Raw genomic sequence first — 23,619 nt, forward strand, 5'->3', positions numbered from 1 at the left:
GCTCATCCACTCGATATATTTAAGCAAATGGAAGACCAAAACCTTTCCGCTCGACATCGCTATTTTACTATAGTTCCTGTAATAATATGTCCATTTTCTTCCCGTTACCTTTGTAGAAAACGACATAATTCTTTTAATGGTAAACAAAAGTATATCGAATATATGAATAATTTTCAAAGATTTTACAAGCCATTTTGTATCAAGATGAATATTTTCATCGTTTTGTCTGCAAATAACGAACGGAGTGTTAAATGAAAAAAATTAATCCATAGGTGAAGATCCGGGAGGGATTCAAGTCGCGTGATTTACGGGGAGAGAAAATGTTACAAATTTTTGACAGAGAGAATCATAGCCTAGGTCAAGGGATTGTAATTTCACATTAATATTGCATACATTGCATGAGATTTCTTAACTATGACGTGAATCATGCTGTGAAAGAGATATGTGATACTGCGATGGTTAGAAATAGGGACCATTTACAAATTTATCTAAAGAGGATATTGAAATTATAAAAGAAAATACCAAGAAAATATGGTACAACAGAGATAATATACTTAAGAAGGCACAGATAAAAGGGAAAATCGGATGAATAAGGGAAAAAAATAAAGGCAATAAAAATAGAACTGGCTAAGGAGCCGTTTCATAGGAAATCCTACTCAATTACTACTAATACACACCTACACTAAATAAGTGTCAAAATTCAAGGTGCTTAAACGTCTGTGAAGTGCTAGTTTTGCCTCTTTGACGTGTTAGTTTTGCCTCTTTTAGTATATTAACAGTTTTCATATATCAAAGGTATGTTCGTTTAACTTATTGATAGTAATCTGACTAAATTAGCCTAGTCTATCGGGTGTTTTTCAGACTGCTTATCATGAAATGTTAGCCTAGTCTATCGGCTGTTTTTCCGATTGCTTATCATGAAATGTGTATTGGCCTTCATTATGAGGGGAAATCTTTAATTTTTTATTGTTTTATAATACTTTGACACATACCAGTTCGATAATGCATGAGCTTAGTTGCACAGCCTATAACTCGCTAGGAAATCCACGAAAACATGCAATAAATGAATATGCAAAAGGCTACAATAAACGGTAAGGGGGAGATTGTTGGGAAACCGGGGTTTTTGGGTGGAGGAACGGACACTAAGGCATACCTCGTTAGCGAATTTTCGAAAAACGGTATTTTTGGGGGGCGTAATTTTCGTAAACATGAAGTGAATGAATATGTAAAGGGATCTAATAAACAGTAAGGGGGAGATTGTTGGGAAACTCGCGGTGTTTTGGGTGGCGGGAACGGACACAAAGGTGTAGCCTGCCCTTGACTTTCGCATTTCTTGAGTTGCTGACCCGCCACTCTGCATACAGGAGGCTGACCCGCCACTCTGCATACAGGAGGCTGACCCGCCACTCTGCATACAGGAGGCTGACCCGCCACTCTGCATACAGGAGGCTGACCCGCCACTCTGCATACAGGAGGCTGACCCGCCACTCTGCATACAGGAGGCTGACCCGCCACTCTGCATACAGGAGGCTGACCCACCACTCTGCATACAGGAGGCTAACCCGCCACTCTGCATACAGGAGGCTGACCCACCACTCTGCATACAGGAGGCAGACCCGCCACTCTGCATGCAAGAGGCTGACCCGCCACTGCATAAAAGAGGATGACCTGCCACTCTACATACAGGAGGCTGACCCGCCACTCTGCATACAGGAGGCTGACCCGCCACTCTGCATACAGGAGGCTGACCCGCCACTCTGCATACAGGAGGCTGACCCGCCACTCTGCATACAGGAGGCTGACCCGCCACTCTGCATACAGGAGGCTGACCCGCCACTCTGCATGCAAGAGGCTGACCCGCCACTGCATAAAAGAGGATGACCTGCCACTCTACATACAAGAGGCTGACCCGCCACTCTGCATACAGGAGGCTGACCTGCCACTGCATAAAAGAGGATGACCTGCCACTCTACATACAAGAGGCTGACCCGCCACTCTGCATACAGGAGGCTGACCCGCCACTGCATAAAAGAGGATGACCTGCCACTCTACATACAAGAGGCTGACCCGCCACTCTGCATACAGGAGGCTGACCTGCCACTGCATAAAAGAGGATGACCTGCCAGTCTACATACAAGAGGCTGACCCGCCACTCTGCATACAGGAGGCTGACCCGCCACTGCATAAAAGAGGATGACCTGCCAGTCTACATACAAGAGGCTGACCCGCCACTCTGCATACAGGAGGCTGACCCGCCACTGCATAAAAGAGGATGACCTGCCACTCTACATACAAGAGGTTGACCTGCCACTCGAAGTACGAAAGGCTGACCCGCCACTCTACATACAAGAGGCTGACCCGCCACTCTACGTACAGGAGGCTGACCCGCCACTGCATAAAAGAGGATGACCTGCCACTCTACATACAAGAGGCTGACCCGCCACTCGACGTACGAAAGGCTGACCCGCCACTCTACATACAAGAGGCTGACCCGCCACTCTACGTACAGGAGGCTGACCCACCACTGCATCAAGAGGATGGCCCACCACTCTACATACAAGAGGCTGACCCGCCACTCTGCATACAGGATGCTGACCCGCCACTGCATAAAAGAGGATGACCTGCCACTCTACATACAAGAGGCTGACCCGCCACTCGACGTACGAAAGGCTGACCCGCCACTCTACATACAAGAGGCTGACCCGCCACTCTACGTACAGGAGGCTGACCCACCACTGCATCAAGAGGATGGCCCACCACTCTACATACAAGAGGCTGACCCGCCACTCTATGTACAGAAGGCTGACCCGCTACTCTACATACAAGTGGCATAACAATCAGTAAGGCTACTCTAATGTACCATCGAAATGCCTGCGACCGTAACACCGCACAACGGCCATCGGAAAAACTAGTGGAGAGTGGCCTTTGAATGTCACCAGTGACAACTATTGGGGACTGAAGAAAAACCCAGACTGTTGGGGAACTTCAGAAAATCCCGTTTGGTAACAGAATGGTGTGATCGTGAAATTGTCATATTTCGGTCGGGTTAGTGACTTGTCAGGTGTATTTAAGGATGAAGAATGAAATATCTTCTAGGATGTTTTGCACGTAATTTATTATTTACTGAGATGTAGGCTGCAAAACTAGATTCAAGTTTTACCCTTAATTCTTTGCCTGAAATAAAATTTTATAGCAGAAACTCTCAAACAAAGGTCATTTTGATGTTTCTTTGAAGGGTAGCCTACAGTATAGCCTATATATACGTACATACATACATACATACATACATACATACATACATACATACATACATACATACATACATATATACATATATAATATATGTATAATATATATATATATATATATATATATATATATATATATATATATATATATATATATATATATATATATATATATATATATATATATATATATATATATATATATATATATATATATATATATATATATATATATATATATATATATATATATATATATATATATATATATATATATATACATACATACATACATACATACATACATACATATATATATATATATATATATATATATATATATATATATATATATATATATATATATATATATATATATGTATATATATTATATAAAGTTAAAAATCCATGAAGGAAAGAAACACTGGAGTGCTGTGAGGCTTTCGACTGTCTGTCTGCTAAGTAAAGGACGACAGACAGTCGAAAGGCCTCGCAGCACTCCAGCATTCCCTTTCCTTCATGGATTTTATCTTTATTTATATATTCATCACTTTCCATATTTTCGTGATTCAGTTATACACACACACACACACACACACACACACACACACACACACACACACACACACACACACACATATATATATATATATATATATATATATATATATATATATATATATATATATATATATATATATATATACATATACACACATATATATACATACATATATACACATATACATATATATATATATATATATTATGCCATAAAAACAAGGTCAGATAGGGTCATAACCACCTTCTACATCTGTTTTAAGAACAATGTCATATGATCTTATATCTGTATGATTCTCTGGTAGCAGTGGCCAGCATTGGGTCAGTACATTTGTAAAGTCACCACATCGGCGCCAGGATAGTGTTTCGGCGGCGCCATTAATTAAGTCTCCGCTGAGCTTGTTTTCTTTGGTGACTTCCCATTTTCTTCAAGCTCAATTAGTCACGCCTAAAACGTGCCAGGTCACGCATTTTAATCATTTTTACTTTATGCATATTTATACAAATGTCACACATTGTGTATCACATGTTTCTTCATTCACAGGCATCAAGACTGTATCCATATTGTAGCTCTGTATGTTTTGTATTGTAATTTGTACTCGTTCACTGCATATTATTGTTTATTGTTTCGACCTCAGGTCACAGTCAATTCCATTGTCTCTCACGGCCCGGCGTCAGTCGGCCGCAATATAAGCTGCCTGGATCTGTAATAAAGTAGCAGTAACTTTTACCTGCTCGTTTCTTTGACACCTTACAGTGGTGACCCCCGGAGTATCCCGGAGCCATTAGCGGACTCACACGGCGACTTAGTCTTGGCTCCAGGATTTCTCCAAAACGCTCTTAGCGGCCTAAACACGGCGCTGTAACCAGCGTTTGAGCGTGCTGACTCGCGTCGGCGCACCCCACCAGCGTCACTAGCGGAACCACACGGCGCACGAAAGTGCGTACTGACGCGAGTACCCCACTCCAGTAAGGGGTCAAAGGAGCGAGCATGGACGCGGATATCCCCTCCTTCAGGCAGTTAAACGTGGACCCCGCGGACTCGGAGGTTTACCTACCTCCCATCACACCCGCGCCTGCCCCCGCATCGAGGCCCTCCCACAACTCCACACCAGCACCCCGAACACACGACGGCCGGGCACACACAATCGCGGGCCGCCCTCACCGTAAAGCTGCCGCCCGTTTCGCAGGGGAACCCATCGATGTGGCTGCGCAGGGGTGGAGAGCCACTTCAGAATTGCGGACCTGACGGACGAAATCCTACAGGCCGACACAGTGCTCAACGCCCTTCCGGAGGACGTGTACAGAAAACTCATCTCGCGAGTACCCGAAACACACACCCTCACATACAGCACCACAAAAAAGTTCCTCCTCGAAGCTTGCTCCCTGCCCAACGCCGAGCGGGCCGCCCGTGCCATCGACCTTGCCATAGACCTCACGGCCTCCTTTCACGGGGCCAAAATATTCACTAAATTGGACCTTCTTAAATCTTATTTCCAGGTACCTGTTGCGCCAGAGGACATACCAAAGACAGCCATCATCACGCCCTTCGGGTCCTATGTGTTCGCCTTCTCCACCTTCGGGCTGAGGAACGCCGGGGCCACCTTCCAGCGGCTCATGGACAGCATCCTGGGGGACCTAAAATTCTGCGTCTGCTACGTCGACGACATTCTCATATTTTCCAGGTCTCACAGCGAACACCAGAGACACATCAAAGCAGTCCTCCAGCGCCTCCAAGAGAACGGCCTCGTCGTCCGTTTCGACAAGTGTACCTTCGGCGTCCAGAAAGCAGAATTCCTGGGTCACGAGGTGTCTCCGACAGGCGTCCGCCCTCTTACATCGAAAGTAGCAGCCGAGCCAAGTTCCCGACACCCACCTCCATTAAGGCCGTCCAGGAGTTCCTTGGGATGGTAAACTTCTACAGGCGGTTCATCCCCGGGATCGCGCACACCACGGCCCCTGACGGCAGTCCTAAAGGCCAACCAAGTCCCTGTCTTGGGGACCCAGCCAGCAGCAGGCCTTTTCCTGACGAAGGCCGCCCTCACCAAGGCAACCGCCTTGGCACACCAGGATCCCAAGGCCCCCTCCAGCTGACGACAGACGCCAGTAACGTCGCCTGCGGTGCTGTTCTGGAGCAAATTATCAACGGCGCCCCCAGCCCATCGCCTTCTTCAGCAAGAAGTTCAGTCCCGCAGAGACCCGCTACAGCACCTTCGACAGGGAACTCTGCGCGATGTACCGCGCAGTTCGGCACTTCAAGTTCCTCCTGGAGGGGACGCCCTTCACAATCTTCACAGACCACCAGCCACTGGTTCACGCCTTCACGAAGCAGGGGGGACGATGGTCTTCCAGACAGCAGCGCCACCTCTCAGCCATAGCCGAATTTACCTGTTCCGTCAGGTACCTCCCGGCAAGAAAAATCCGTAGCAGACGCCCTCTCCAGAGTCGAGTTGAACGCAGTGCAGCTTGGTGTAGATTACCGGGACCTTGCCAGAGAACAGGCCGCTGACCCAGAAACCCCAGCATACCGCACCGCCATCATTTCCCTCAAGTGGCGGGACGTGACCCTCGCCCCCGAAGGCCCCAGCCTGCTCTGTGACATCAGCACAGGTCAGCCCCGCCCTTTGGTTCCAGCCTCACGCCGCCGCCAGGTATTCGACATAATTCACGGCCTCTCACACCCCTCCGGCAGGACCACGGCCAAACTGCTTTCAAAAAAGTTCGTCTGGCATGGGGTGCAAAAAGGACGCCACGGCCTGGGCAAAACAGTGCCTGCAGTGTCAGACCAGTAAGGTGGGTCGTCACACGCAGTCGGGGTAGGCGAGTTCCCACAGCCAGGGCGCCGCCGCCACATCCACATCGACGTCGTCGGGCCCCAACCCCATCAGGCAGATCCAGATACCTCCTGACGGTGGTAGACCGTTCGACGAGGTGGCCCGGCCACACCCATGCAAGAAGCCACCGCCAGCGCGTGCGCCGAGGCCCTGCTCTCCAGTTGGGTTAGCCGCTTCGGCGTCCCGGACCACATCACAACCGACAGGGGCCCCGCTTTCCTCTCTGAGTTGTGGTCTGCCCTGGCTCAACTGCTGGGAACCACGCACCACACCACCACAGCGTACAACCCAGCGGCCAACGGCCTGGTCGAACGGTTCCACAGGTCCCTAAAGTCATCCCTCATGGCCCGCTGCACCGCCGAGGACTGGAAACATCAGCTGCCGTGGGTCCTCCTCGGGTTGAGGACCGCCCCAGAGCCGACGGCACCCCATCCGCAGCTGAACAAACCTATGGGGAACCCTCGTGGTGCCGGAGAGCTCGTGACGGATGAACGCCACTCCCCATCACTGCAGAGGCTCCGCGACGTGGCGGCAAGTTCGCCCCTTGCAGGCGCTCATACATCGACAAAGCAACCACCTTCATGCCGCCACAGCTGTCATCCGCCACCCACGTCTTCGTCAGAGTCGACGCCGTCCGTCCACCACTAACTAAACCCTACAGGGGACCCTTCGCGTGCTGGAACGAAACAGCAAGGCGTTCCAGCTGGCACTCCCAGGCAAGGACGACTGGGTTTCCATAGACCGGTTAAAGCCCGCCTTCCTGTCGGAGAGTCCCGGCAGCGTCGCAGCACCCCTTCCGCCCAACCGCACTCCAGCACGCCCTCACCCCACAGGCGCGCGGCCGCCCAGGAAGGGACCGCCCAACCAGCAGCCTCACAGGCGGGAGGCCCCTCCGTTATCTTCAAGGAGCCGCGGCACCTTCAGCGTCCCAGCAGATACAGGGGATTAGTCAGACGCGTCCCTCGTCTTGGGGAGTATTTGTAAAGTCACCACATCGGCGCCAGGATAGTGTTTCGGCGGCGCCATTAATTAAGTCTCCGCTGAGCTTGTTTTCTTTGGTGACTTCCCATTTTCTTCAAGCTCAATTAGTCACTCCTAAAACGTGCCAGGTCACGCATTTTAATCATTTTTACTTTATGCGTATTTATACAAATGTCACACATTGTGTATCACATGTTTCTTCATTCACAGGCATCAAGACTGTATCCATATTGTAGCTCTGTATGTTTTGTATTGTAATTTGTACTCGTTCACTGCATATTATTGTTTATTGTTTCGACCTCAGGTCACAGTCAATTCCATTGTCTCTCGCGGCCCGGCGTCAGTCGGCCGCAATATAAGCTGCCTGGATCTGTAATAAAGTAGCAGTAACTTTTACCTGCTCGTTTCTTTGACACCTTACACATTCTTTCCCTCTCATCAACTCCTCTCACTCTATCCATCCTCAAACAAAGGCTTACTGGATTAAAATGCCGAGATGCAAAACAAACTAGACTTTATTTGTAAAATGAACGAAAGCATTTCAGCAAAAGCTACGCTCATGAAATGGAGTCTCTCCCACCCCACAAAAATGGACTTCATAACTAGAGGACACTCAGACTCAAAATCAATCAAATTAACGATTCTAGGCCAACCAATACTAGTGACTAACACCCCGGTCACCAAACAAGATAAAAAGGTCATGATTACTCTTGACCAAAATAAATGTCATATACTGTGTTAAAAAAGAACACCACTTCCAATATTCAAGTCCTCACGGGAATCAACGAGAATTCCTGTTAAGAGAAACATAGCTTACATTAAAACCTGAAATATTGCATAAAAAATAAACACTTAAAAAGGAAAAATGCATAATAAGAACAGAGGGGTTTCACTGCAACGTAAAATGTCTATTCCACATAATGTCTAAAAAGGTACAAGTGTTAATGAGTTATCTTACATTCTGTGGCCATCAGGAAGCCGCCCCTCCAAGTGGCTGTCTTATTCACAAACACAGCTCGAAAGAGTGATCACACCAGCAGCAAATCGAAGTGAATACCCATTCTATGGTTCCTCTATAACATACACATTAGAGACCACACGTATGCACATATTCACTTAATAACCCCTCCCTTGAAGCATGACGTCACCGTCAGGTTCAGGGTTCGAAGGATCCCGCCTTCTGAACCCACAGATATCGCAAAGCTTTCATCCATGTGTCACGTTTTCCCCGTGCATCTTGGTCATGACCAGAAGCCATGACTGAGTGCGTCGGAGACCTGCTGTATCTAACCGTGAAAAATACCAACGTCAACATGAAAGTCACTTGCACAGGAACACGTTTTCAAAGGCCAGCAATTATAGTCAGCTAGATCATTAAAATACACACACACGCGTATATATATATATATATATATATATATATATATATATATATATATATATATATATATATATATATATATACATATATATACATATATATATATATATATATATATATATATATATATATATATATATATATATATATATATATATATATATATATATATATATATATATATATATATATATATATATATATATAAAAGCAGGACCTCAAAGTATGATCGTATTGGAAACTGCAGTGAAAAGTAGAGTAGCCAGTTTGTTAAAAGATATTAAAATATTACATAAAAAAATTTTCAGAAAAATCCATTCACTCGATATATTTATGTACCGTATAATAAAACAAAAAACGTAGAAGCGACATTACCATTTTGCTATAGTTACTGTTATGAAAAGTATCCATTTTCTTTCGACTACCTTCGTACAAAACCGGTAAAGCCTCTCAAATGGTAAACGAAAGTACTGTATATTAAATTTACGAATACTTTAAGAAATTTTTGCGAGCCATTTTGTGTTAAGGTGAATGTTTCCATTGTTTTGTTTGCAAATAACGAACGGAGTGTTAAATGAAAGAAATTAATCCACAGGTGAAGATCCGGGAGGAACTCAAATTGTTGATAGCAACGGGGAGGAAAAGTGACGAATTTAGGAGAGAGAGAGAGAGAGAGATCAAGGGATTGTAATTACACATTAAAAATTCATACATTGCATAAGAGTATGACGTAAATCATGTTGTGAAAGATTTGTAATGCATTTGAGGAGACTGCTGAGATCGGGAATATTGGCTATTTACAGATTTATCTAAAGAGGATATTGAAATTATAAAAGATTTTTCCGAAGAAATGTGGTACCAAAGAGATAATGTACTTAAGACGGCACAGATAAAAGGCAAAATCGGACGAATAAAGGAAAACATAAAGGCAATATATAGAAAGAGTTAAGGAGCCGTTATATAAGTAACTCTCCTCAATTACTACTAATACACACCGGCATTAAATAAGTGTCAGAATTCAAGCCTTTAACGTCTGTTAAAGTGTTAGTTTGCCTCTTTTAGTATATTTACAGATTCATATATTAAAGGTAAGTCATTTTTGGGTAGGTATCGGCACGCTGAACAACTTTTATTCCATGCAATTTTTTATTTGGAGTCATTGCTAATGAGCTAGGCTGCAGGCGCGTCCCGAGGATAGACGAACTACTGATTAATTCTTTGCCGAAAACAAAATTTTAATAAGAAAATGCTTGAATAACTGTCATTTTGACATTTCTTTGAAGTGTAACCTACGGTATAGGGTAAGGGCTAAGTGATTGTAGGCCCAGTCTTAACCAGGCTTGCATTATTTTTCACAGTACACTTTAATTCTTACCCTGAATCATGAAGTATAGCCATAGCCTAAGCTATTTTCTTAACTGGTTAATTCTCTTAACTGGTTAACTCATTATGGGCTTGTTTGTGGTTTTGCTATCTCTTATCCATACCTAGCCTATACCTAGTAATTAGCCTATGGGACCACCAGTGGGAAATGGTTTCCTTTTTGGGGTCTGAACCAAAATCATGCATAATACTAAACTACTGTATGAAAGGTAGGAATTGTATAAATCCAACACAGTAAAAAAAATACATGATTCATGTGTAGGCTATTAACAACAACAAACGCCAACCAAAACATTTATAAAAACTGAAAATAAAGCGTCAGTTAAAGGATACATGCTAATCTAAGTAATCTAACCTAACTTTTCCCCCCTTACCAAACCTTGGATATATACTATTTGTAACCCTAGGTTAGGTAAGATGGGGGAAAGTTAGGCATTGTAGGTCAGGTTAGATAGTGGGAGAGTCCATCAGATAAGGACCCAGCACCATAGGTCAGGTTAGGTTAGGTTACTTAGCTTAGGATATATCCTTGTAACTGACCTTGCTACATTTTCAGGCTTCATAAATTCTTTGGCTGGCTATTGGCTAATGTCACTGTAGATAACCTACATTTGAAAAATGTGTGTTTTCTTTTTTTTTTGCCTTGTGTTGGATTTATACAGTGCCTACCTTTTTTAGGGGTATCATACATGGTTTTAGGCCCAACCCACATAAAATAGTTTTCAGCTGGGCAGATAAATGATTGAATTGGTAATGTATCATGCCATAAGTTTGTTCTTGTAATAAGCCGCAGTGAAAAAACATTAGAAGATATATTTTGTATTCCTTTGATTAGTTTTCTTTATTGCCTTATATTCTTATTTACATTTGCTTCCAAACAGGGTAATGGCATCAGATGAACTTCCCAGAAAAATTTTGCGAATATTAGAATGCAAACAAGGAGCTGTCAGAGCTGTGAGATTTAATGGTAAGTTTTTTGAGCGTAGATATGTTAAGATTGTGAAGTTGTGCAGTAATTTAATGAATATGATATGGAAAGTATGTTATATAATTGTGTAAACTAGCTGACGTACCCGGCGTTTCATGGTAAAAACTCAAAGCATAGAACACACCCTGATTTTTATCCCAACCTTGTATTAGACAGGAAAAGGAATCAAATCTGTACCCTAATATCAAAATTTTTATATGTAGGTTTTTAATTTAAATGCAGTATACAAATTGTAAAGTAAAACCTTTTACAAATTCACTATAATATTACTTTAACACAAAAATTGATAGTAAACATTTTTAGTTTCACCATCAGGAGCAAGAATAAATAAATTCTTGGGTGATGGAAATTGCAACCCCTTAAATTAAAAAGGGGATCCGTCGGAATGAGTGGTATCTGGGGGATAAAAACTGTTTCACCCCCTTCCTTTTCTGCTAAGATAGTTGCTTCAATTACGTCTTTCCAAAAGTTTTCAGAAGGTACAGAGTTCTATTCATTCTGTTTGACTAAACTTGGACTTCAGTGGCATTGGAAATGTCACTATTCATCTCAGCAACCCCCAAAAACTATGGATATGACATAATCTTGGTCATTTTTTACATTTTATTTTTCACCCCTTTTCACCCCCCATTCCTGTTGGGGCTGAACTTGCGACTTAAGGGCATCGCCCCCTTCCCACCCCCACCCCTTTGGTGCTAGTGATGTCTTACCCCACAGTATTCTTTTCCAGATAGTCATTTGCACAGTATGCCAAGTTTGGTTGAAATTGCTCCATGCTTTTCAGAGTTGTGCTGGAACATATACACTTACATCCATTTATATATATATATATATATATATATATATATATATATATATATATATATATATATATATATATATATATATATATATATATATATATATAAAGTTATTTGAATTTATGTGCAAATTCAACTTTGTAAAATAGTTATGCAATAAGATCTCCAACCATTGCCTTACTTGGGTCTTTTACTCTGTTAAAAGTTAAGTACACTTTAGTTTTACCCGACCACTGAGCTGATTAACAGCTCTCTTACTTGAAGGGAAAGCCAACTAAGAATATGTAAACAATATGTGATTTCTTTGGGGTTTTTGGGGTGATGGATGCATCTTGAATAATAGGATGACAGTAACTGTGTAGTTTAGTAAATAGGATGACAGTAACTATGTAGTTTAGTAAAATATATATTTTAAGGCCTATAATATTTCAGTAAAATACATTACATTTCACTAAAGACAAGTTTAGTAAAATATTTTAATGCCTATAATATTTCAGCAAAATACATTACATTTCACTTATTAAGAGGAGTTGTGTTGGAAGAGCAAAGTTTAGTTCAATATCACCAGAATTACTGGTCATTATGAATTTATAGGAATGAACTATAAGAAAAAACTGGAAGTACACTAATTTTGGATCACTTTTTTATGTCAAGGAAACAAGGAGCTCTTGTTTTGAACAGCAGTTTGCATTTTGTAATAATACATCTAAGGTTTCTAATACAAAATTCACACCTCCTCCTTTGATAATTGGCCACAAACTTTATCAAATTGAATGCAAAGTGTGGAACTAAGTAGGAGGGGAAATAAATGGGAGTGACACAGTGAGCATATAATAGACTGAAGTATGGCAACGATATGTATCCATAAGATAAAAAATTGGCTTTAATAACTGAGATTTTCTTCTACTTATTTCTTTTTTGCAGTGGATGGAGGTTACTGCCTTAGCTGTGGCTCTGACAAGTCAATTAAATTATGGAACCCTCACAAAGGAACACTTCTTCACACATACTCTGGTCATGGTTACGAAGTCTTGGATGCAAGGGGTTCTTGTGATAACTCGTAAGTGCTGAAATATAGTATAGATTTGGAATGATAAGTTTGGAATGATAAGTTTGGAATGATAAGTTTTCAACTGAGATAAAGTGGAATAAAATCATTGGAAGTACATCACATAACTTGTTTGGGTGATAGTACAATAAGCTGTCCAAATTTGTAAAGTACACTGCACAATAATTACAGCACATCGGTTATTATTTACAGTCATTGTGATGTTGATTAAGGTAGAGATTATAATATTTTTGCAGGCTTATTGGATCCTGTGGTTTAGACAAGTCTGTTATGATGTGGAATGTTACCACAGGGGATTCCCTTCGAAAGTTTCGAGGACATGCTGCGAGGGTAAACTGTGTTTGTTTCAATGAAGAATCCACTGTGATACTGTCAGGGTCAGTTGACGGCTCTGTAAGGATATGGGATCTTCGAAGTCGAAAAAATGATCCAGTTCAGGTACAATATATATTGTAGGTTACACCAGTAACAAAGCTTGAGAAAACTATAGTACGTATTGAATACTGTCATTTTATCTAAATTACCCCATTATGGATTATCATGAATATAAAGTATACTTGCTCCAAAGAATATGCCTAAATAAATGCTTGGATTGTTAAACCTCGGAAAAATACGAAGTATCTTAAAAATTTTAGCTGTTAAAGTTGTAGAAAAAATTTTACCAATTTTCTTATACAAACCAGTTACTTATAATAATGTAAGTACTATAACCCCCTTTGAGCCCTGCTATTTCTCACAACACCTGGATCAAAATATGCAAAGAGTAACTCTTGTTTTGGGTGCTTGGGACTTGGTGATATCCCTCATACATGAATTGCACTGCTGCCCGAGTGTTGCTTTATTGAAGAGAACTGAAGCTTTATGGAGTAATAATTTTGTGACCACAAAATGGCTGGTGATAAGTAATTGGTTTGTTTGAAAATGTTGTTTTGTAAAAAAAAAAAAAGATTGAATATTTTATTTACAGATATTAGATGAAGCAAAAGATGCTGTGATGAGTGTGGCTGTTTCATCTCATGAAATTTTGACATCATCTTTAGATTGTTACACAAGAATATATGATTTACGAAATGGTCAGCTTACATCAAATTGTATTGGAGGTATGAGCAGGCTTGGTTTTTATGGATTTTATTTTTGCATCTGTATATCATTGGTGTTTCATTATTGTGGCTTATGGAGTAGATTACTGATGTTTTGGGGGGCATGCTGAAAAACTAGTGATTGTCACATAAATTTTGTGATGTTGCACAGCTGCCTCCTGCTGCTTCAGTATATACAGATGACTTATCTGCCATTGGTAAAGCCCTAGGTATAGCATATTCAAATAAGAAGTCTTGTCATATATTTAGATTGTAAAATTGCTCTGGAAAGCCTGGACAATTATAAGTCATACAGAAGGCTCAGGCATGGTTGTTTTGCATTTTGTGTAGGCGTAAAACAGGCTTTTTCTCATTTCGTGTAGGCATAAAACAGGTTTTCGCATTTCGTGTAGGCATAAAACTATGTTTTTGTTGGATTCCTGGCCATGTAGGTATCCAATGGAATGAAGAAGCAAAGAATGCCTGTACCCTAGGAGAAATTTTTACAAATAGAATGCCACACTTAGATATATAAATCTCTATTCACAGTTATGTACTAAGTAAGTTTCAGGAGCAATGGTCATCTCCCCTTCTTGACAATAATAAGTAAAAAACTATTAGACCTCAAATAGGATTTTGGTAATTCTCCTATCAAAGCAACAGGAGGGCTGGCTATTCTAACAAGGCTAAGGATTGGTCACTGCCAACTGACACAGTTATCCTCTTGATGGTAGTAGTGCTCTAGTGTGTGTTCACTGATAGCCCTCTGACAGTTAAGTGCATTCTGGTTCACTGCACCAGGTATGCTAATGAGAGGCGGATGTACCATCTAGATGGTAAAACCATGACTAAAATTTTAGGAGACAACATTGATGTTGGCCCTGTTTTGAGTGTTTTAAAGGCTTGTGGTTTTTATGAAAATATCATATAATTATATATAGATGTGTCTTTTTTTTATCTTCTTTATGGCAGTTTTAATTCCATTAGAAATTAAATCTCTTCGATTTTACCTTTTTTAACAATGACCTTTAAAATGTCTTATTAAAAACTCATAATATCTTCCCATTTGCATTCATTCTCATCATAGCGCTGAATGATCCTATAAGTCCCAGTACTTGGCTTTATGCCTAAATTACATATTGTGTTCCATTCTCTTTAGTATTTTTTGTAATTAGTAGTGAATGAAATTATTTTTGTGGCTTTACATATGTTGTGAGATTCTCTGACAGGCTTCTCTATGATTTCCTCTTAATAGGATGTTCAGGAACTTGTAAGATTTATTATGCCTACAAGAATCCAAACTAGAGCCTTTTTTGTGGGAGTATTCCCAGTAGGAGCTGAAAATGGAAAAGACTATTGTTCTGTCCTGTGCTGGTCTTCTGAATAAATTACATGGGCACCTCTCTTCTTAAGTAAAATTGTCCATGCTCATGAGAACTTTGAGCAGTTTGGCACTCCTACAAACTCAGGCCTTCTGAGTGGGATGGAAATCATGTTCTCCAAAGTCTAACTCAGGCACTGTGCGAGCCCCTGTGGAAGTGTTTGAATAGACATTAGAACATAAACAATGTTTGCCTTCCTTCCACCCAGTCCATACCCGTTTTGGTCCTTCCACCCAGTCCATACCTGTTTTGGTGCACACCTTTGATCTGCAGGCAACAATACAAATGAGCCATTATGGCACAAGTAGAATGGAAAACATTTTATTTTTTCCTTATGAAAGTTATTTAAAACATATGTTGTGTGTGGTTAGAATCTGGTCTTTTTTTTTTTTTAATCATTAGCAGATTACATTCTTGCAAAATGTTTTGTAATACAAGTCTTTCTTATAAAGCAATTATCCTGTTATTTTCCAGACAGTGTAACCTGTGCATCTTTCAGTGGTGATGGACAATGTATTTTAGTGTCTACTATGGGAAGTGCCTTACGTCTTATGGACAAAGAAACAGGAGAACAGTTGGCTCAGTATACAGGTCATTCCAGTAAAGAATACAAGGTCAGTGTTGCAATATAACTATATTAGTTAATTTAACTATATTAATATAATGTTTAAAAATTGTGTGCTGTTGAAATGAAACAATTTTTAACTTTTTGGGACAGTGCTTCTCCCACGTTTTAAGGCAGTCATGTTTTCAAGTTAGTGGTTTCGTGGGTGCGAACCTTATGCTAGACATTTGAATTAAGTTTATTATTTATGGTAAATCACTATACTGTATTGTGACTGGAAATAATGAGTATAAAGCCACAATAATGTAAATGAAAGACTGTATTTTTCCAAAATACAAAAAAGGATAAAAAGGGGAGCTTTTGACCGTTTGCACAAATGAGTTGTCTGAAGAGGACCATTGTGCAAATGGTCAAAAGCTCCCCCCCCTTTTTATCCTTTTTTGCATTTTGAAAAAATGCAGTCTGTCATTTACATTATTATGGCTTTTTAAGCTTATTATTCTTTCAGTTTTCCCCTGGATTTCTTCTTTTTGTCATAGACATTGTCAATCCAATTATCTCCATTGGCGTGTTCCTGTGTACCTCAGACACATAGAATACACTTCCTCTGGATTTTTTTATTTGGCATATGAATTACAGCAGTCTTTATCTCTCATAATAAATTATTCATATTAGTAAAAAGAAATGAAGAAAAAGTTAGCTTTTTAAGATATTTGTAGATGTAATATAGCACAACATGCTTGTAACAAAGTTGTGTGTTCTTATCAGTTATAGCGATACATGTACTGATTCTTGATCTTTACTTTTCTCTTTTTTTACCCTGGAGCATTCATTTTGTAAAAGCATTCTTGTCAGAGTATCTTGTATTACTCTGTAAAAGTCATTACAACTTATGAATAATAATGTTGTACTTGATATTTTTTGCTTACCTTTGCTCCAGTAATTGGATAATGAGATGCTGTTAAAAGTGGACGCTTGAAATTTTGAAAAAGTATTTTACCCCAACTTATTTTTTCTCTCACTTTTTTTTTTTTTTACTTCCATGAGTTTCATTATTCAGTACTATTCTTTCTGATGCATTTAAATATAATGAATTGTTCGCTTGATTCACAACAATAAGTTGACTTAAAGGCAAGAAATTTTCAAAGGCATTTGTTCTTTAGGTTGAAAGCTGCTTCTCTGCATCTGATACACATGTATTTTCTGGTTCTGAAGATGGGTTAGTATATTGCTGGGATCTTGTTCAAGCTTCACTTAGCCATACGTAAGTATATTTCCTGTTATTTGTGGTGGTATATTAATTTATGCTTAATCTGACATGCTCAGTAATTACCCTAGTGTAAACACAAAGATTTACTGCATTTGAAGTAAATAGTGTACGACTGTAGTTTTCATCTAGATTTAGAATTATTCATTCAGGAGACTGCATTATTCAAAATTATCATCTTTATGATATTTATACTGTAAACATTCAGACAAAAGCCATAGTAAAATGAAATTTCAGTACAGTGCATTATGAGGAGTAATGTCATTTTGAGTCACAGAATTGATAATGTTGGCCATCTTGTGAAGGAAAGCAGTTTTGGCCCTTGTTTGTTAAGCATTGTATGTTAAGAGAACTAGCCCCCAAAGTTCTGAAATAACGGTTCTGAACAAGTAGTTAAACTCACTACTACAGTTAGAGCATCCAAACACCCCAAGTTGTCGTTAATGCTAAGGAGCTGCGAGTTCTTTATTGCCGGTTTAACACGACTAAATCATTATTTCTTCAGGCTTTTGTTCTGCCAGTCAGTTTTATGCCAGAAATTTGCAGGCTCCAAAGGTCCAGGTCCTTCCCATCTAAATAGCCACTTAGACTAAAGTAAAGTAAAATGCAATGGTTTTGTGGTAAAACAAATATTTTTTTTTTTTTTTTTTTTTTTTTTTTTTTTAACAAATCCAATGCCACCATGGGCACTTTGGTGTTTGGTTGCATGTCTTGCCAGGTAGCAGAGTTCTTTTGGTACCATAGTAAAGTATGTACTGTAATGGGTTTGTATTGATAAAATCAGTTTGGTTTATAAAGAGTTGTACTTTTCACAAATGAGTCCAAAACCTACTTAATTTTGTTTTTTTTTCTTTCTTTAGCCTGGAACATACAGGAAGCCAAATTGTTCATTCATTGTCCCATCATCCTTCCAAGTCTTATTTATTAACAGCCACTTTGGGACAAGTATGGCTTTGGTCAGCAGAGACTGAAGAAACCGAGTAAAACTAAGGAAGTCATCTAATAAATGTAAGTACAGTACATTACAGCCCAGCTATATTGTTAGATAAAAAAAAAAAAAAAGAATATTTTATAAATCTTTTCATAATTTTCTTTGAAATATTTTCAAACCAATTTTTCACAGCTCAGTCCTAAAACTGGTTATATGCAAATAATCTTGGATGTTGACCAAACTGTTAAGTTTCTTTGACTTGGGACTAGTCTTGGGTATACAGTGAATCCCCCGTATTCGCGGGGGATGCGTCCCACCCCCCCGCAAATAGCTAAAATCCGCGAATACTTAAAACTCCTCTAAAAACACTTAGAACTGCCCATTTTGATAGTTTAAACACAGAAAACCCTTGTAGAACTGCCCATTTTGATAGTTTAAACACAGAAAACCCTTGTAAAAATGCTTATACCTAAGTATTTTAATAGTTTTATCACAAAAAGTGTATTTATTCATGAAAATTATATGAAAATACAGTAATTAGTGAATATTTCTCAGTGGAAAATACCGCGAATGGGCGAATTTTCCGCGAATAAAGGCTAGACATGTTCCACAGAGAAACCCGCGAATGCGTGAGTCCGCGAATCATGAGAACGCGAATACAGGGGGTTTACTGTACAATGATCCCTTTGTGTTAAGCTGCCTCAGTGTGACAAACCAGTGAGCTAAAACTATCCTGACTAATAAACTGTCACATACCCATTGCTTGAACACACTAACTTTTCTGTTTGATAAAGAAACCCATTATCTTTGCATATTTACTAAAAGCAAATCATATTGTACAAAATACCTAATCCTAAGACATCAGATATTTAGTATTAGGATACACAGTATCCCAAAAGTACCATTTGGTATTTCCAAAAAACAATGGAATATTGACTATACCTTAAGGCAGATAATGCCTCAGGAAATTATTCAGCATAGATGTATTCAGTATTGTCTGGCTAATTTTGTGCATATATGTGAATCAGGGTTAATGTAATTTTGGAAATTGGCATAGATTTGTTCAGTATTATTTGGCTAATTTGTGCATATATGTGAATCAGGTTTAATGTAATTTTGGAAATCACTTACAGTAAGTCATACAGAACCTGGAGATAATTATAAGTCACACTAGGGTGACATTATATATAAATTGTAATCAAAGGTAGAAAAACTTGTAACCTTACGGTAACTATTTTGCATATGAAATTTATCAGCTTAATTCTTTATTTGGTTCTTATAAAATTTCCCTTCATTTAAAACTGATTCTCACTTGTATAGGAAAGATGGTTTGTTTTATCATTATTTTATAAGAAACTTTTAAGAAATAAAAGGTACATGAAATCTTATTAAGGAATTCTCATCTTGCTAGGTTACAGTCATGCCAGCATATTTGGACAACAGTTGTCAAAGATGTAAATTTTACCGATTATTTACTGCTGGGCTTGCAACAATTTCCTTTAGAAAGGTTTACTGGATGACTTATTACAGATTTGTCTGATATCTCTAATTAGTCTTGCAGTTAAAGTAAAATTAAGGCACTTTCTTTTTGTAACAATGTTGCATTCTGCCACAAACCAACACCACTTTTTTTTTTCAAATATCAGAACCACTAAATATCTAAATATGAAATGTTTTATTTTTCCAGATGTAAATATTTTTTTCCAGCTGTAAATACTTTCTTGAAGAAAGTACTGCACTGGGAAAGGTCAAAATGTGATGTTTGATGTAACCCATACAATTTTCAGCCATTGTTTTTTAATGTTTTGTTTTGTTTTTTAGTTAATGAATTTTTTAGTTAATGAAATCTGGACATCAGGTAAAAAGGTTGCATTGTCAGATAACTTTGATTTGTGTATGAACTTAGAATCACCTGAGTTGTCCAGGTAGGCTTGCACTGGAATCACGAGTTTTTACAGAGTGTATATAACGGAATTTTTTCCATTTGTATCGTAGAACTTTAAAGTTCAAAGGCATATTTTTCTTTATAAATTTCAATTTAATACCTTAATTACATTAAATCTTATTGGAAATTCCTTGTTGTATAAACTCAGAAAAAATGCTGTGATTACTTACATTGTTGGTCAAAAACAAAAATTCTTTTATAATGATCCAGTTAAGTACAAATAGAATAAAATGTTGGTCAGAAACAAAAATTCTTTTCCATATTATCAAACTAACCAGTTGGTTACGTTTCCCATTATTTCTTATTTCAAGTAATACTGTCGATATGCATTCATTGTATTTTACATAAATTTGTATTTTTCATGATAATTTGAAGTACAAGACCATAAAATCATTGACTCCATTTGTTAATTGGCCAAAAATCCTATAGCATATAGGATTTGAACACTACAGCTCTACTTAATTTTATACTTTACGACAGAAATCACAGTATTCTTGAAAGGAACACGAGTAAAGAATACTAAGTAACAAAATCTTAAGGTTCAAGAATAAATCTTGAAATATTTGGATATATCTACAAACAGTAAATGCAAAGAGGACAACACAAAATTTGTACTTTTCATTGTCTTTCATGAAAGACTTTTGAATCTGCATTGAGAGTTAACCTAGAGACTTAAGAGTAAGGATGTATTTTTGAAATGTTAGTGAAAGAAGCACTTAAAAACTAAGGACTCTGGTGAAAATAGAATACCATTTTGTAGTAAGAATGGAGGAATCATATAGTAGTAGTTTAGAATTCTAAGGCAACATTATTGACAGTCATTTAATCACAGTTTTTCTTTTAACAAATGGAAGCTTTCACAGAAAACAAAAATGTATGTTTTTTTCTTTTTTTCTGTCTGAGGCTTTATGGAATGGTTAAAAATATATACCAGTTTCACAGCAGGACACTGAGTTTCATTGGTAAAAATATTGAGTGTTTTCCATTTGATGTAAGAGTGTTACTGTGTTATCTTTATCTGATTTGAACAAGTGACTGTGTTAGCTTTATATGGTTGAAAAAGTGATTCACGATTACTAAGGCACATTAGGAATGTGTCATAGCCTTCTACATATCTTAAGGTGTAACATTATAGCTTCTTTCAGGCTCAAGTCTTTGTCTAGCAATTCCAGATTTGCTAATTTACATCAGCAGGCTATAAAATTTGTGTATATTTTGTAAATTCATGAAATTAGTACTCTTGACAACTTATTAAGCTGTGAAGTCAGTGCATGTAACAGTCAAAAGGGTTAATTGTTGCATTGGGATCATAGTGTTTTTGTATACCCTGTACAGCACATAGAAAATGTAGAAATAACAAAGTCCACAGTAACATTTTACTAAAATATAAAAGAACTTTCACTTTGAACACTGACAAACATCAGTGCAGCAGAGTATAAACGTGGAAAACAAATGCTCTACACACTGCCACTATTCTAAACGACACTATCCATAAGAAGAGATTGTTATTGTAACCTGACACATTTGTACATGCAGGGGTCTGTTTAAGTGTTGGTGTTATGTAGGCTTACGACAAGCATAATACTGTGATTGGGGAATATAAAACCTTTCTTAATCCTAAACTTTCGAGGCTATGTATATTCATTTCATCTATGACAGAGGAAATGGGATATGAGTTTTTGTCACTTATATAAACACTGTTGCAGTTATGAACGCTGTCTTATCTCACTTAATAACTAGCCTCAAGGACATTATCAGCTTCAGTTTATAATAATCCATGATTATCTTGCTGAGTTCATACACCAGAACGGTCACAATTGGTTCACCTATGGAGATTTGAGCACATTGGAACTTCAGAACTTTGGAGCTTTTCCAGTTGTTCGGCTTCAAGAAGTTTGCACAATTTATTGTTTCATCATACTCATATAATAAAAAGAAATGAGTATTTGTAATGAGCACTTTAAACTGAACAGAATTCTAAGTAGGGAGTAATCATCAAAAAATGGTACTCACTCTTATTCATTCAAACAAGCTTGAACTTTTGAAATCTCATTCATATGCAAAATACTTTCATTGTGGGAAATACATTTAGTGAATTGCAGCCATGCAACTGGCAATGTTCCTGAAGAAGCACCAACATCATTATTTCCCAAGATCTACTTTTGAAACCCTCTTTTTGAAAGTACTTTGTTTCATATTTTTCTAGTTAATTTCCTATTAAGTAATGAACACACACTTCACTTTGCGTTTTTTTTTTAAACACAAATTGGCTCTTCCATTACGGATTCCATGGTAGAAGATTTCAAGGAGTCTGGCTTGTCCCTGTACTCTGGGGAACTCTCCTCAGATATGGAACCAAGTCCACTTGAAGTCTCCGAAATCGTTCTCCTCTTGCAGTTTCCATTAGGCAGGATGTTGGCATACTCTCCGTTCGGTGTAGAATCTCTGACAGATTCCTTCTGGAAAGTTTTCAGTTTATCATCACCTATGTTAATATAGTTATGTCCTTTGTCATTGTATGAGTTGTAAATTTCTTTTGTGAGATAATTGTTTTCATCAGTGCTGAGAAAGTTGTCCATTATCATGTAGTTAGGATTGTTCTGCATGTTAGCAGTTGGGCTGTACAGACCACTGTCGTGCTTCTCCATCTGTGATGCTGTTCGAACCAACTTAGGTCGTAGGGGAACTACATTGTTACCCTGCAAAGTCAATGATGGAGATTTATCAGGATTAGGGCTGCTTTCCATATGAAGATAATTACTTTCATCGTGGCATTCTTCATCTGATAAGTGCCTCGCACACTGCTGAATATCACTATCTCTTTTTGTTATGGAATTCACTACTTCATCATCAAAGTTGAAGGCATTTTGAATGGACTTCGTAGGAGAAGACATTGGAAGGTACACAGAGCCATCTGTTGATGTACCATCCACCCTGTCACCATTGTGCATGTAGTGCATCTGTAGAGGAGTCATGCGTGAGCTTTGCATTTCCTCATGACCGTAGGGCAAGGCCATTGCACCAAGTGGACTAGGACTGAAAGGCATTTCATACCCATCTAGATCCTGACAGGAATGCTTTTCACGTATCTTAGCCGTGTAATCAGGACTTTGCAAAGAATGCACGAAAGTACTGGCAGTGTTTTCCATCTGATATTCCTGGTTAAGATCCAGATAGTGCTGGAAGAAAAAATTTCAAATTAATC

The 23,619-nt window shown here is 38.9% G+C and overlaps 2 protein-coding genes across 9 annotated transcripts in view; one reads left to right on the plus strand and one right to left on the minus strand.

Annotated features, from left to right (window-relative positions):
• The first annotated feature begins 676 nt into the window (after positions 1–676).
• Positions 677–23,619, plus strand: part of LOC136826224 (WD repeat domain-containing protein 83) — a 29,379-nt gene continuing 6,436 nt past the window's right edge. The window contains exons 1-8 of one of the 5 annotated variants that reach the window (XM_067083296.1): positions 677–795; positions 11,270–11,355; positions 13,101–13,236; positions 13,482–13,683; positions 14,213–14,345; positions 16,181–16,320; positions 17,435–17,535; positions 18,399–18,577. In XM_067083296.1, the coding sequence (XP_066939397.1) occupies positions 11,274–11,355; positions 13,101–13,236; positions 13,482–13,683; positions 14,213–14,345; positions 16,181–16,320; positions 17,435–17,535; positions 18,399–18,522 (918 nt within the window). In that variant the 5' untranslated portion in view covers positions 677–795; positions 11,270–11,273 and the 3' untranslated portion in view covers positions 18,523–18,577. Of the gene's footprint in view, positions 796–9,989; positions 10,307–11,269; positions 11,356–13,100; positions 13,237–13,481; positions 13,684–14,212; positions 14,346–16,180; positions 16,321–17,434; positions 17,536–18,398; positions 18,578–23,619 lie in introns of those variants that run through there. The other 4 variants (XR_010849558.1, XM_067083297.1, XM_067083298.1 and 1 more) reach the window with 4 other exon arrangements.
• Positions 19,271–23,619, minus strand: part of LOC136826223 (vascular endothelial growth factor receptor kdr-like) — a 73,967-nt gene continuing 69,618 nt past the window's right edge. For all 4 annotated transcript variants that reach the window (XM_067083291.1, XM_067083292.1, XM_067083290.1 and 1 more), the window contains exon 28: positions 19,271–23,593. In XM_067083291.1, coding sequence (XP_066939392.1) covers positions 22,670–23,593 — 924 coding nt within the window. In that variant the 3' untranslated portion in view covers positions 19,271–22,669. The remainder of the gene's footprint in view (positions 23,594–23,619) is intronic.

Source organism: Macrobrachium rosenbergii, chromosome 40 (assembly GCF_040412425.1).
Source record: "Macrobrachium rosenbergii isolate ZJJX-2024 chromosome 40, ASM4041242v1, whole genome shotgun sequence".
NCBI lineage: Eukaryota > Metazoa > Arthropoda > Malacostraca > Decapoda > Palaemonidae > Macrobrachium > Macrobrachium rosenbergii.